Genomic DNA, 13979 nt, shown 5'->3' on the forward strand with positions numbered 1-13979 from the left:
TTGAAATTGCAGTTTGTCCACGTTCAACATGAAATAGTGACACTGCGGTGTCACGCCATCATGTTTATCTGCGTGTATGCCAGCAGTGCACAGGTGTATTTAATTTAGTTCATTATGATGATAAGGCGTGGCAGTGTCAGAGCATCATTGAGGTTATTAGTTACACCTGTGACCATCCTGCTTTGTGGAAAGTCAAACTCTGGAAGCTGCAAAAGTCTAGCAGTCAGCTCAAGAATATTCTTTTTATTGGCTTGTGGAGGGATGTTTATCCATTAGGTTACAGAAAAACTGCAATGATTAGGGCAAAGTCTAGAAAACGTTGTCATCTTTTGCAGAAATAGATTTAATATGTTATATTAAACTTGTCAATCGACCCTTGACATTTCTTTTGCGGGCCTTTAGTGGAGCCCAACAAGTTAATTAGTCTTGACTGTAAGATTTATTTTGTCAACATGTACACTGTCATATAACCAGAGTACTTTGTTATCTTTGGTGGTATTTAAGGGAAATACAACATGAGTACACACATGCCATGTTAGTTTCTAATCAAATTACTGATTGTAACAGAAAACTTTAAATCAAAGACTAATATTGTAACATTGAAAACCTCAGAAAACCTTTGTTTCATAACTTACTTTTGGCTTCATATATGAAAAGTGCATCGTTTCAGTCCCCTCTCCAACTATAACATCAGGAGAATGTGTGTATATAAATATACACTGTACACATATCATGATAGACTATGTGAATTGTTGTTGACATATCCTGCTCTAGATTAGGATGATCTGAGTGAATTAAACAGTGAATGCATTTCTAGATTTTCTCCAAAGTTGTCACATTTTCATTTACAATACACAATATTTGAGTTAGTAACAAACCTCAATCAAAATGAATTCATACTAACAACTCTTGACAAACTGCACTGAGGCATCTAAACTATGCATCTATATTACATCCTTAAACATTGTGCTGAAGTTACATGAAAAGTTGCCCCGCATATTGACTAAACTAAATTCCTGTTGTATTTATATGGAGTCATGTTCATCTGCATCTCTTCACATGACTGTAGCCCACAGACATCTGTGGGACAGACGCATCCTGAGCTGCACGCAGATCTCAGAGTACACACACGCTGTTGAAGATACTATATTTAATCTTTATTTTTTGTTGTCAAGTATTTCACATGCATCCACAAAAGAATAACAATTTAACACCGACGACTGTGATATGAAGTTGGCCGGCGAATGTATCTGGCACACATGAATGCTGTTTGTTTTTTTAACACTACTGGCCTACGTAATCAGTAAGGCTCATTTTACAAGTCTTGACTGTGAATCACACAAACTTGATTTCAGGTTGGCGACCTCTTCGTCCATCTCTCAGGCTTATTTTGGTTTCACACACAGACAGAAATTCACTTCGTGTTGCAGAGACGTTTAACATTTGTCTACAGAGGAGTTGTTTTTAAAGCATAATTACAAAATAAGGCAGCTGCATTATACAAAGACACAAATGGAAATGCTGACAATTGGTCAATTAACTGAAACAAAGTAACATCTACGCTTAATAGAAATCCTTATTTAAATCTCAGGAGTAACAAATGATCTCTTAAATGTTCAGGTCCCTTTAAACTTTTGGTCAGACTACACTGCAGACAACGTCCTGTTTTGAGTTTCCTTCTCCATTTCTTCCCCTTCTGCTCAGTTGTCATTGGTGAATAAAAGAAGAAGCAGTGAGTGTTTTTCCCTTTCTAAAATAATATCAACTAACACGCACACAATATTAAAATCACAGGAGATTCTTTCAACTCTATTTGCATCAGGAGCTGCTCATCAGAGACCTGCGCAGACAGAAGGAAAACATGTCAGACAGGTTGTTAGTCTCCGGCATAAAGCAGCTAATTCATATGCCCGGTACAATCTGTAGATGATTTAGTCTCCCAACTAGGAACAGCAATTCAGAACAGCTCACTTCCTCAATCCTTTATAACTTTGCCGATAACAAGTCTCACCTGTGGAAGGTCACCGTTAGACCATCTCATACTGGTTGTTGGTTATGTATCGAGACAAGCAGCAGGACAGGAATATCCCAATGAGCTGAGAGGAAACACGTTTAACAAAACACAGATTAATCAAAACAGACCTTTCCTTAAGGGAAACTAAACGTTTTATCAGTTCTAAGAAGAAATGTCCCTGTATAACTTAACCGCAGATACAGCTGTGCATAGGGCGACTGCATTGGTGCTTAGACAGGCTATAAATAACTGTACACAGACTATATTGCATAAACCATCATTCAAAAGCAAAAACGAAGGTTGTAAATGTTACTGGATTCTGCACAGCAACTATCTGGTTCAACTTTGACCTCCTGTACTTAGTTGTACAACGCGATGGTGATTTATAATCAACATGTTGTTGTGGCCACGTTTGCTTTCCAAGTCATAAAATCATGGCTGTGAAAAACTCGTTCACTACTCAATAAATAAAAGACAGATAATGTATTCTATAGTGAGCAGAAAACTGGGATTTTAAATACAGTGCACTACTTTAAATAATGGTGTAGTACTAGTACTGCCTTATGAGAGGGTCCCAGCTTTGTTTATTCTTGTGCACCAGGACGCAAGAGACACGATTACAAATGTAACGCTTTAAGGAGTCACAACTATTTAAGGGTAACTACCCCCTCAAACCCTGCTAGAAGCCTCTCTGTCGGCATAAATGCAACACGGTAGTGAGGGAGTGACTGGAGCAGGTGTGTTTAGTACGTATTAATGGTCATTTTCACCTTTTAGACAGTATGCCATATATAGCAGACAGAAAATGAGGGGAGAAGGGGGGTCAGTGTCTTAAACAGCCACCAGGACGCCACTAAAGCTGGAATTTATTAAGAATATGTCTGGTTTCCTGCTCGCGTTATCTTATTTACTTATTGGTTAATTTAACAGAGACGGTGCACACTAATAAAAATGACCGTCATTGCGACAGAATTAGCCAAAAGGTTAACAGATGTTACAAAGTCATCTGCCCAGATGTTGCCCGACTAGACTCTTTTTCTCGCCTGTGTCACTGCATCCTAAATGCTTCTCTAACCAAAGCTACAAAAACAAGATACAATGATGCAAATAAACAAATTATACGTGCACGCAGCACAGTCCCATTTGTTTTGTACCTGGAAGAACGCAATCCCAAAAGAGATCCCTGCGATGATTCCCAGGTTGGACTCCATCACATGGGTCACCCGTTTGAAGCAGCCCTACAGCAGAAATACACATTTATAGATGTTTTAAAAGCTTTCGAGCCGACTGATTGTTCCTAAAAAACACAATCGTAAAGCCATTAAAACTACACAAAGTATGGAGTTGTGCGTCGTCGTGGTGTGAGGCAGTGAACTCACCACTGTGTACACCTCTGTCGCAGCCTTGTTGAGGTCTTTCAGGGTCTCTGGTGAGCAGTTGGTGTTGTCTTTACAGCAGCTGGCAGGGACGCCATTCTCGTGAAAGTAACTTGTCTCGCCCCAGTCGGTGTAATTGTTCACCCCGCAGCAAAGCAACTGTATGGAAATAAAGCAAAATGATTAGTGTCGCAATAAATCTCTTTAAAGCTGCAGAAAATGGGTCAAAACGTATTTTTAAAATGATGTTTTGAAACGCCTGCAGTGACGAGAGCAACATGCTTAAACGTTAAACTCTATGTGGGTTTAGTGTTTGGTTGCCCTTTTACAATGTTCTTATATAAACTAGAGTTCTTTGGTTTGTACAGTGAGTAACAAGTGAAGTGATAAGAGTAACACCATCAGCGTAATGGGAAACAGCCCACTTACAGTCCTCTGGATGGCGTCCACTGCAGCGCTGCTGCTGCTGCTGCTGTCCGTGCTATTGTAGGTCGTCACCGCGTTTTTATAGGCAAAGCCTAACTTGGCCTTGATCTGGCAAAACACATATATTTTAGAGAGCGGATGTGATCCATTTAAAAAAAAACATATTTGAGTGTTTTGGACGGTTAACTGACCTCATGTCTGAAGATAAAGCCAGAGACACCGGCCACGAGCTCAGCCAGGAACACCAAGGTGAGAAACATGGCATACTGAAGGAAGCAGTGCGTATGAAACAATCAAACAAGGTCACATCTCAAGGGGAATATTTCGGGGAACTTGCTGCTGCACCTCCACTGACCAGTTTGAGCATCCATGGGCTGCCGCGGCATGTAGCAAAGCATCCGAACAGTCCGAAAATAACGATGATGGCTCCGGTCCCGATGAGGACGTATGGCGCATTGGTGCTCTCCTCGGAGGCCAGAGAGAAATAGGCCTCCAGGCTCACCTTCCCCCACACGCCCACGGCCAGCAGGATCACTCCTGTGAACTGAAGGCGACAGCAGGGAGAGTCAGCAAAGAGCCAGAGAGAAAGACGTGCATGCACGAGAATAAAGGCTCAAAACCACACTGGAACAGTTATCGCTAAGCAGCATTTTATCAAATCACAATCAAATCTACACTATTTAGCTTTTTCTTTACCAGTGATCTGCACTAAATCTGGGATACTTTAAAAAAAGAACCATGCTGGGGTGTGAAAAACACAATTTCCCTCATTGATTTCCTTCATTAAACCTGTTCTCAGTGGAGGAAATGCAGGTGAAGAGAAGCAGACAGGTTAAAGTGGGATGTTGGAGCTCTGACTCACATTGTGTATCGAGTAAAAAAACCTCTAATATGGTTCACAATCATCGTATATTTGATAACCCCTCCTTGTATCAGTCTTCAGATGCAGAAGTTACAAATTACCGTTCAACGTTTTTAATAAAAACACACCTGGGATACCCCCCCCCCCCCACCACCACTAGCCTCAGCCTGAGGTTTTATCATCTCAGCATCTTTTGACTGCCCACACAAGTCATTAGCCTGAGGGGAGGCATCAGCTCAACCAGCCAAGAGCAATAAATTGACAGATAAAAGCACTGACCTGAACTTTGTGTTAGCAGCAGCAGCCTGAGAGAGATGGCTGTTTGCTCAGTACAAAGATGAAGGGGGGGGGGGGGGGGGGGGGGTCTGCTCATTATCAGTTTGCTGAGTTTAGATGTTCCTTACATGTACTTACGGTTGCAACTAGCAGTTATTAGCAATTATTCTGACGATTATTGTCTAATTTAATCATTTGGTTAGTAAAGAATGTACTGCTAGTTAATTAACTGACAAGGCCATCAACAGAAAATGTATAATTTTTCCAGTAGAAACACTAAACATTATCTTGTCTTGGCTTCTTAAATATGAAGATTTGCATCTTTTCTTTGTCTTATGTGACAATAAATCTGAATATATTTGGGTTTTAGACTGTTGGTCGACATTTGAAGATGTCAGCTTGGGCTATTAGAAAGTGTTGATGCTAAAAGTCAAGCTATTTAATCAACTTTGATTAATTTCTAGCCTAACATATGTTTTAAGTTAGTACCCAGTACTGTAGATCAGTCGTACATTAAAACCTCCTACAACTACCTCACATTAACGTAAAAAAAGAAAAGTTAACATTGACATTAAAAAATGTTGTGAAATGTGCCTACATGAAAGCATACAATGAAACATCTATGGAGAATAACGTTTCCAATAATAAAAACTTTTCAAACAATCAGTAAATAATGGTTTGAATTCCTGTTTTCCCTCAAATTAGTACCAAATTTACAGTCTGTTTCTGACATATTATGGACCAAATGATTAATCAAGAAAAGAAAGACAGATTAAATAGTGACAATAAGTGTTTGTTGCCACCCTATAATTAACTCTTTACAGGAAGTGATGTAACTGGAAAATAAAGTGTTACATCATTACCTGCCCTGACATTTTATGTAAATCGATTAATGGACTAATCCTTGCAGTTTAACATTGAATTAAGTTGGTTTATAGTAAAGTTTTTTTTAAAAGTGTTAAATCTAACCTTTACTTAATAACATCACATATAATAACTAAGTTAAACTGTAGTTTGTACGTTAGGTGGAACCTTTTTCTAAATGAGTGATAAAAAGTAGCTAACGGCTGTTTTGGACACAGAAACGTTGACAAATCTGAACACAAACAAACGGCTCCAACGGTCGGTACATTTTCAACAAGTGGTTCTTTGTGTCAACAGACAACCAGCTCTACTTAACTAAACTAAACACGTTTACTCAACGTATTTAACTCCGTGTGAGTGTTAGGACACTACGTTAGATTGCCGTGTTGGCAACAACGCCGCCGCCGCTTTTAGCCCCATTGTTGCTCCTTTAGCTTGTTGTCCCCCATTACGTGACACGCAGCTCACCCAGAATATGAGGCTGTAGGAGATGAGGAAGGTCTTCAGGCAGGTAATCACTGGCTTCGTCTGAAGCCGTCGAGACGGCGGCGACATGATTGTTTTTACTTTAAACTACAAAAAAAAGGAGAGAAAAGTTGACTTCTCACTGAGGGGAGAGGGGGAGAAAAAAAACTTGAGGGATAAAGGGAGAGAGAGAGGGGGGAAGTGTCGTCACTAACCCAGATTCACTTTCCTGACGGGAAAAACAGATCCAAACAATCCAGAGTGAAGTCAGCGGAGACATTCATACCACGTCGTCAATTACAACTTTCAGAATAAAAGCTTTATAAAAGAAAACACTTTCATTATTGTACGCACACAATTCATTTCAATCATTTCCCAATTCATGGTAAATCAAAAGTATGATATACTTTGTCAAAATTATGAGAAACCTTATTATCTTGTACTTTTTAATGGAGAGGTAAAAAAAAAAAAAAAGAGTTGACTTTCCATCTTATAATTTAGCATTTGGCTTATGTGATCATTTTGCTAAGTCAAAGTCTAATTATGATTTAGTAAATAAAAACTGTGGCTCACTACTAGCTCCTTATTTTGAGTTGAGTCAAGATTTTTTACTTTCTAGCTTACATTGTGGCTTTAAATGTGACAGTAATCTAAATGATTTAACCAAAATGATGACAAGGTATACTTACTCGATCTAAAAATAAATGCTTTTATTTTTAGTGCAGTAGCGTTGTTTCCTGTCTGGTGCAGTCTGACTTTATAATAAAATGCTTTATTCCTCTGGTGATTTGACACACCTGAATGGGCTAAATCAGGTAGTTAGGTAAATAAAATTATCACAACACGGCGCTCATAAGATAAACACAAATATATCCTTTATTTCTATTACAGCATTATATCTTTTAGGCCTCCTGTGGGACACATTCAAACTAAATTAGACTTTGAAATTACTACATTAAATCCTGTAAATGGACATTAGACATATTACAAAAGACCTGTGGGATCCATTATGTAACGGTACAGTGTATTTTCTGTTTCTTAAGCACTTTGTATATTGCTTTTAAAAAGTACTATATGTGCATAAAGGGTTTTATAGATTATTATTAAAACAACAAAATTACCATTAGGAATGACTGAGGATGGGGATTATATGAGTAGCCTATAATAATCAGGGGAGATTAAAAATGTCGCCCATAAATCACTACAAACCACCAGTTTATTAGTGACACAATCAGTTAATAAATAATATTAAAGAGAACGATTCTTCCAAATATGAATGTGTATCTATATTTTCACGTGTGGTCTTTAATAACCTTCACTTTCTGGGTTTTATGGGATGTTGGAGGGGCGGGGTTTAATGACGTGACTCAGTCATCATGTTTAATGCAGCGTTGGGAGGAAACATGAACACAGGAGATCCAATAGCGCCACCAAGTGGTGTTTGACTTTGATAATGAACTAGAGGGATCCTCTTCAAAAACTGCGGAGACTCTGGTATGACAGGAGCGCTCATTGTCCTCAGCGGGGATAATTTAAAAAAAGTCAAGTTCTTTTAAAAAGTCGTTTTCTAAAGCAACTGTGAACTTTCTCTGGATTATAACTTTGTACTTTTTCGGGGGGACTTTGTGTTCTGAGCCAACCTGAGCAAAAAAACCCTTTGTTTTTCCAGGAGTGTCAACATGATTCTCAACCGCCTTGTTGCTGTGCTCATTTTATACTTCAAAGGTAAGTCCAACAAATAAGGAAACACGCATTCTTTAGTCAAAATATCATTTAATTGTTCGTAAATCTTCTCTAAAAACAACAACAAAAAAAATCGTATCACGATTGCTAGCTAAAGTTACTCAAACATAGAAATCCCCTCCAATCCGTGCAGTAGGGAAATGCCTTCAGCTCAACAGTAATAACAACTGTATTAGATGCAGATGTGCTGAATTGTTGAGGCCACTGGATGAATGCAAATGGATTCAACTCCTCCCTTTAGGAATTAAGAGCTGAAGTGATGCAGTAGAATCCAGTCAAAATTAACTTAAATCGAGCTCGTAGTTGAGCTGCCTGCCTCTTCAGGAGCCCCTCTGCTTTGCTGACCAGGCAGTTTAATTACAGCTCGGCTCCAATCACTGCCAGTTAATTACTGAGCAGTCTTCCCTCTGGGCCAAGTGTGCAGAAGCCTCTATTTAATCCTGCAGCGATAATAGCGTGACCTGAGATCCACCCAGAAGCTCAGATGGTACTGCAGAGTGATTGAAAGGATGCTGGACACCTTTGTCATTAGAGATAAATGAAGCCTTTGTAACTCAAACAGGCAACATTTTTTTCAAACTACACACCTTCCTCTGGTGTGACTCATTCCTGCCTCATGGACTCACTCTGCTCACAGCGTGTCTCTGTGTAAAGTCAGTACTGTGAGAGGTGCATGATGCACCATGTGGCTGCAGTGTCAGTGTCTCAGAAGTATTCAGACCCTTTACTTGAGTACAAGTACCAGTACAACGATGTAGAAATACTGCATCACAAGTGCTTAGATTAAAGAACAGAAGTATTATCAGCTAAATGTTATCAAAATATTTCAAAATAAATTAAAAGTAGGCCTACTAGTTCTGCAGAAAAAGGTCCCCTGTGACTGATATATTAGTATTAAGCATTGGCTGCTTTGGGCTGTGGCTTTGGGACATTTGAACAGAACTATTTTCTGACATTTTGAGATAAAATTATTAATCGATAATGAAAATAATCTTTAGTTGCAGCCCTGATTTTTTGTAAGCATTCATGAGCCGAATCCTTAATAAACCAGTGGTTTAATCTCTAACAATGCACTTGAGCCATCAGTTAAATGTGGTAAGTAGTAAAAAGTACAATATTTCCCTGTGAAATAGTAAAGTAGAAGTATCAAATAGATCAAATGGTTTAGTTAATTAAGTACCAATTATACAGTGATTGGGTAAATGGGCTTGGTTACTTTTTAGCGCTGAATTAGTTTTACCTGCATGTAATTAAGAATACTGACTTTTAACTGCCATCCATGATGTCACCTGAAGTAATGTCTGCCTCTACTTGGGCCCTGCAATGAGCTTAGCTTGTTTTTTTTACCTCTGTGACTAATTCTCTGTGAGGGGGACTTGGGAAACATTAGTCTGGGGAAGTGTTACTGAGTGGAACATCGGGCTCATTATGAGAAAAAAAACGCTGACGATAGCTTTAATTTGCACATTGCTGGAACAATCTGAAGCTGCTTCCAGAGAAGAGAGAGGGGAAGTTGCATGAGAGGCATCATTATTATTATTATAATTAGAAACTGTGTTAAAAGTGAACCCTGTCTGTTTGAGGGCCAGAAAACAGAAGGGTTGAGCTGCAGCAAAGGAAGCAGCACAGGAACTGCCTTGAGATGGGGGTGGAGGTTGACAGCCTGGAAAGTTTGGCACTCAGCTCTAAACATGGAGTCATTTCTTAGGGATTGCAAAATGGATTATGAACCACAACTGCTGAGAGAGGAGGATAACAGTGAAAGGGATTTATTGTGCAGAAAGGCCACATTTTGAATAAAGGCCACAGTAACCTACAGTTGGCAACGCACGCCTTCTGCTTATTACATGAAAAGAGATGAGTAAGAGGGAAAATCTCCAAGTGACTAATGAAAACATCCTGTGTGTCCTAACTTGCGGTGAATGTTATTGTCGATCCAAAATGCCAGAAAACACTGGAATATTTAGCCTAACATGCTTTCTCTGCACTCATATTGAAGTTAATTCTTGTCCCTTTCAAAAAGGGAAAACAACATCAACTTTACGCGATTCAGAGGATTTCCATGTTTAAAACCCTCAGGCGTTTCTGTTAGCATCACTGATTGCAAATCCAGGTGTCTATGGACTGGAATGTTATTGAGCTCATGTTAAAGGAAACCTGATAGGAAGTTAAGGAAAAGAGATTGTGCATTGAGAATCATGGTCACATAAGAAATGTTAATGGCATGTCTGATGTTTGTTTTTTCAGCTGGCTCTGGGACCACAGTGTATGACAGCGAAAATGACTTTGTCGAAGAAGACAATACTCCTCAGCTGGACTACAAAAGTGCGTATGGAAAAACAAACACTCACTAGGGGAGTTGGGTGATATGACAATATAACACCAGTTATTATACCGTTCTGCTGTCTACTATCAGATGTCCCTTTAACACTAAGTATAGGACACTTCAGTACCATTAGTGCTACATACAGATTTGGGCTTTACTCTTTGAACACAGACCCACACTGGTGTCATTCTCCGGGTCTGACCAATGGGGAGGTGACCTGCCACTCCCCTCGAGGCCCGGCCTACAGGAGCACGTTGGACACCCGCTGTGAGATGAGCTGCGACCGAGGATACCGACTGCTGGGGAAGAGCTCAATTCAGTGCCTCGCCAGCAGACGCTGGTCTGGCACTGCTTACTGCCGCAGTATGTGGAAGTTGAGACTTTAAATTCATATTTGAGGGGGAATCTGGTGATATTCTACTTTTTCCTTATTGAAAACACACCATTGCACCGGCTAATATGTTCATTGATTGCCATAAACATGGACTACACCATCCTGCTGTTGTAAAATCTCAACAGTGCACAGATTATTGTGTATTAATCCACTGCTAAAAGTAGTCCCCAACAAATGCACTATTATCTGGTGTTTGAATTACATTTGCAGAGACCTACAGTGCCCTTGTAACAGCCATTGTTGGTTTTCGTCTTTCACAGGATTTCTGACAAAAATATAGACTATCACCAGCCTCATCATTTCAGATAAACTGTATATTGATGATATGATTGTTTCGTCCTTTTCACTCAACACACTGTGTGCATTTTTGGTGATGTTCCTTCAGAGATGCGTTGCCATGTGCTGCACCTCATTCCACACGGCAGATACACCTGCACTCAAGGCTTCATGGTGGACTCCAGGTGCGACTTCACCTGCGACTCCGGCTATCGCATCGAGGGGCAACACTCACGCGTCTGTCAGCGCACCGGCTCGTGGAGCGGAGCACAGCCGGATTGTGAAGGTACAAATGAAGGTCTTGTTTTTGCAGATCCATGAAGCTAACCAGATGTTTAAACTCAAAAGTCTGTGTTGAACTGTCAACTAGAGGTTCAACTTGCTGCCGTGAAATGAACCTGAAGTCAGGCCATCTGTATTGCTGTCTAGTTTTTCATTATTCTTTCACAAGCCAGTGTGTATATTTCCTGCTCCTCTGTTTTTTTTGGACTGAATCCAGAAATGTGGCCTTCGGTCTTTCAGTCTTCATCTTCTGCTCTATGACTGCTACAGTAAGAGGAATTTCCTTCCTGCAAAATCTCTGTTTATTTCAGATACCGATCCTCCAAAGATCAAGTGTCCTCCATCCAGACTCAAGGTTGCCGAGCCTGGAAAGCTCACCGCTATGGTGACCTGGGACTCCCCGGCTGCTACGGATACGGCAGATAAATCACTTGAGTATGTCGCTCCTTTCCTTCGCTACCCTTTCCTGCTCACCTTGAAACGCAATTAAACACTCAGCCTTCACTGCACTCGTCTCTCTGCAGAGTGATATTGGTAGGCCAGAAGCCAGGCACCGACTTTAAAGAGGGAGCGAGCATTATCCGATACAAAGTGTACGATCAAGCCAGGAACAGAGCGGCCTGCAAGTTTATTGTACGTATTGACGGTAAGTTGACTTATGAAATCAATTTAGATACACATTAACTCATTATAACTTGGATCACACATTGGATTTCTTATTTGCATTGTGTCCTCCTTCCAGTGAGAAGATGTCCAGATCTACCTCCACCTATGCACGGCTACATCACCTGCTCCTCTGATGGGAACAACTATGGTGCAACATGTGAATACTACTGTGACGGAGGACATGAACGGAGGGGCGTATCTAGTCGCGTCTGCCTGTTCAACCGCAGCTGGGGAGGACATCCTGCCGAGTGTGTTCGTGAGTCTGCGTGAAAATTCCAATCATGCTTATGAATTTGCGGCATGAACACAATAGTGTACATGTGGGAGGTATCAATGCAGGATGCAATTGCAACTTTGTGTGTTTCTAGCAATGGAGATTAAATCAGACGTAAAGACAGTCTCTGCTCTCCTGGATCAGTTCTATGAAAAGAGGAGGCTGCTGATCATGTCTGCGCCCAACATATCAGACCCAGACTACCAGCTGCAGAACATCATGATACAAGTGAGGAAAAGCTGTGCCGCTTGTGACTTCACATGAATATTCCCTCCCAAAATGATAAGAAGTTTAATCAAACAAGAGCCTAAAAATCAGTTCCTTGTTTTCTTTGTTTCAACCAGAAAGCAGACTGTGGATTAGACCTGCGACATGTAACCGTCATCGAGCTCCTGGGCTCCCCGCCTCGAGAGACGGGTCGGATTAAAGAAAGTCTGCTCGGCTCTGAAGTCATCGAAGGTTTGAGGTAAGAGTCAGATACCTCCTCACTTGGCCTACTTATTCAGCAGTTGTATGGCTCATCCTGTGTGTGTGCCTGTATGGCTTTATAGAACTCCCATTAACAGTAAGGGGTTGTTTCTCCTCACTCGCTTAAAATGTTAGAAGCCTCCTAATAAAAAGGGATCCTCTGTGGAAAAAAATCCACTTGAAGGATTAACACTGTTAAAAATAGCAACATAATTTCAGGGTCGCTGTAATGGGATTTTGACGAGACTGACGGAACATCAAAAGTAAACACCTGGCTTTGGTTCTCATGAGAATCAATGTGTGAGGGATTCTTTAAAAATCCACATTTTGCACAAACACAAGTATGTAGGTACTAGTTTATCTCAGAAGAGAGAAAGAAATGTGTAATTGGAGTAAGTGGCGCTGCTCACTTTTTCCAGACTGGAAAATCTTTTCAGTCTCTCCACTGACACAAATCTCACAGCTCTGGCATATTGAGGTACATTTTCTGAGTGTAATGCAAAGCACTCTGAGAAATGCAGACAATCAGACATCACTAGAAAAAGTAGAGGGAACGGATTACATCAGATCAACGCTCGTTAGGGCTAAAGGATATCGCCATAAATGTAAACAAGAGAGCATTTCAGTTAAGATTGAATGCATATTTTAATGTTAGTAATGCATTAGGTGACTATTATAAAAGAGAGAATTATCTAATTAACTATATTATTTTTATACATTGTATTTTCTTCAGCTCTACAGACTCCTTTTAGCACCTTTCAGCTAATTGTTTCGGTTTTGAAAGCCGACAGCTTTACTGTTAACTTGACTTTAGAAGCAACATTATCTTTTATTTGTAGTTGTGTTTTTGTCCACCTGGTGGATTTTAGTACAATTATCACTCTTCTTCTAGCTGTTATGGTCTCCAACTCCTGAGGGAAATATCTGTCTCACAGGTGATAATCATCTGTGGATCGGTCACTACGAGCACCCCCCTAAATCTTTGTTTTAAAAATATTGCAGCTTTAATGAGATCAAATGATGGGATGTTGGGAGTGTTCCTCTAACAATCCAATGTGTGTCTCTCTGTAGACAAGTGTTCAGAATCTCCAGATTCTACTTTAGCATGTTGCTGCTGGACGAGCGCGGACTGGACCGAGAGCGCTTCATCATGCCGATGGCGTCGGATGAGCTGTTCTCCTACGTCGATAGCTTCCTGCTGGATGAAGAGGAGCGAGAGAGACTGGAGCTCCACAGGGACTTCTGCGACTAATTTAATAAAGCTCTC

The 13979-nt window shown here is 40.4% G+C and overlaps 2 protein-coding genes across 2 annotated transcripts; one reads left to right on the forward strand and one right to left on the reverse strand.

The window, feature by feature from the left end:
• Nucleotides 1–1135: 1135 nt before the first annotated feature.
• On the reverse strand, nt 1136–6522 carry tspan6 (tetraspanin 6). The gene is made up of 8 exons (XM_079167798.1): nt 6287–6522; nt 4172–4360; nt 4008–4082; nt 3820–3924; nt 3394–3549; nt 3169–3252; nt 2012–2096; nt 1136–1840 (listed from the first exon to the last, which is right to left on the reverse strand). The coding sequence occupies exons 1-7, from the start codon at nt 6371–6373 to the stop codon at nt 2028–2030; spliced, it is 765 nt and encodes a 254-aa protein (XP_079023924.1). The 5' UTR covers nt 6374–6522; the 3' UTR covers nt 1136–1840; nt 2012–2027.
• A 1301-nt stretch (nt 6523–7823) lies between these two features.
• srpx2 (sushi-repeat containing protein X-linked 2) lies at nt 7824–13969 on the forward strand. The gene is made up of 10 exons (XM_079167985.1): nt 7824–8008; nt 10274–10351; nt 10524–10715; nt 11132–11308; nt 11616–11739; nt 11829–11950; nt 12047–12226; nt 12339–12472; nt 12589–12710; nt 13784–13969. Exons 1-10 carry the CDS (start codon nt 7963–7965, stop codon nt 13962–13964), a joined length of 1356 nt encoding a protein of 451 aa, XP_079024111.1. The 5' UTR covers nt 7824–7962; the 3' UTR covers nt 13965–13969.
• Nucleotides 13970–13979: the final 10 nt, after the last annotated feature.

The sequence above is a fragment of the Pholis gunnellus genome (genome assembly GCF_910591455.1).
Source record: "Pholis gunnellus genome assembly, chromosome: 10".
In the NCBI taxonomy this organism is placed as follows: Eukaryota; Metazoa; Chordata; class Actinopteri; order Perciformes; family Pholidae; genus Pholis; species Pholis gunnellus.

Bases quoted from the DNA above. Each gene is read 5' to 3' on its own strand.
- tspan6 (XM_079167798.1), bottom strand. From the start codon at position 6,373: ATGTCGCCGCCGTCTCGACGGCTTCAGACGAAGCCAGTGATTACCTGC. The intron at 3,550-3,819 runs GTAAGTGGGCTG...ATTTCCATACAG, and splicing joins TGGACGCCATCCAGAGGACT to TTGCTTTGCTGCGGGGTGAA. The intron at 3,253-3,393 runs GTGAGTTCACTG...TTTCTGCTGTAG, and splicing joins CGACAGAGGTGTACACAGTG to GGCTGCTTCAAACGGGTGAC.
- srpx2 (XM_079167985.1), top strand. From the start codon at position 7,963: ATGATTCTCAACCGCCTTGTTGCTGTGCTCATTTTATACTTCAAAG. The intron at 10,352-10,523 runs GTGCGTATGGAA...CTTTGAACACAG, and splicing joins TCCTCAGCTGGACTACAAAA to ACCCACACTGGTGTCATTCT. The intron at 11,951-12,046 runs GTAAGTTGACTT...TCCTCCTTCCAG, and splicing joins GTTTATTGTACGTATTGACG to TGAGAAGATGTCCAGATCTA.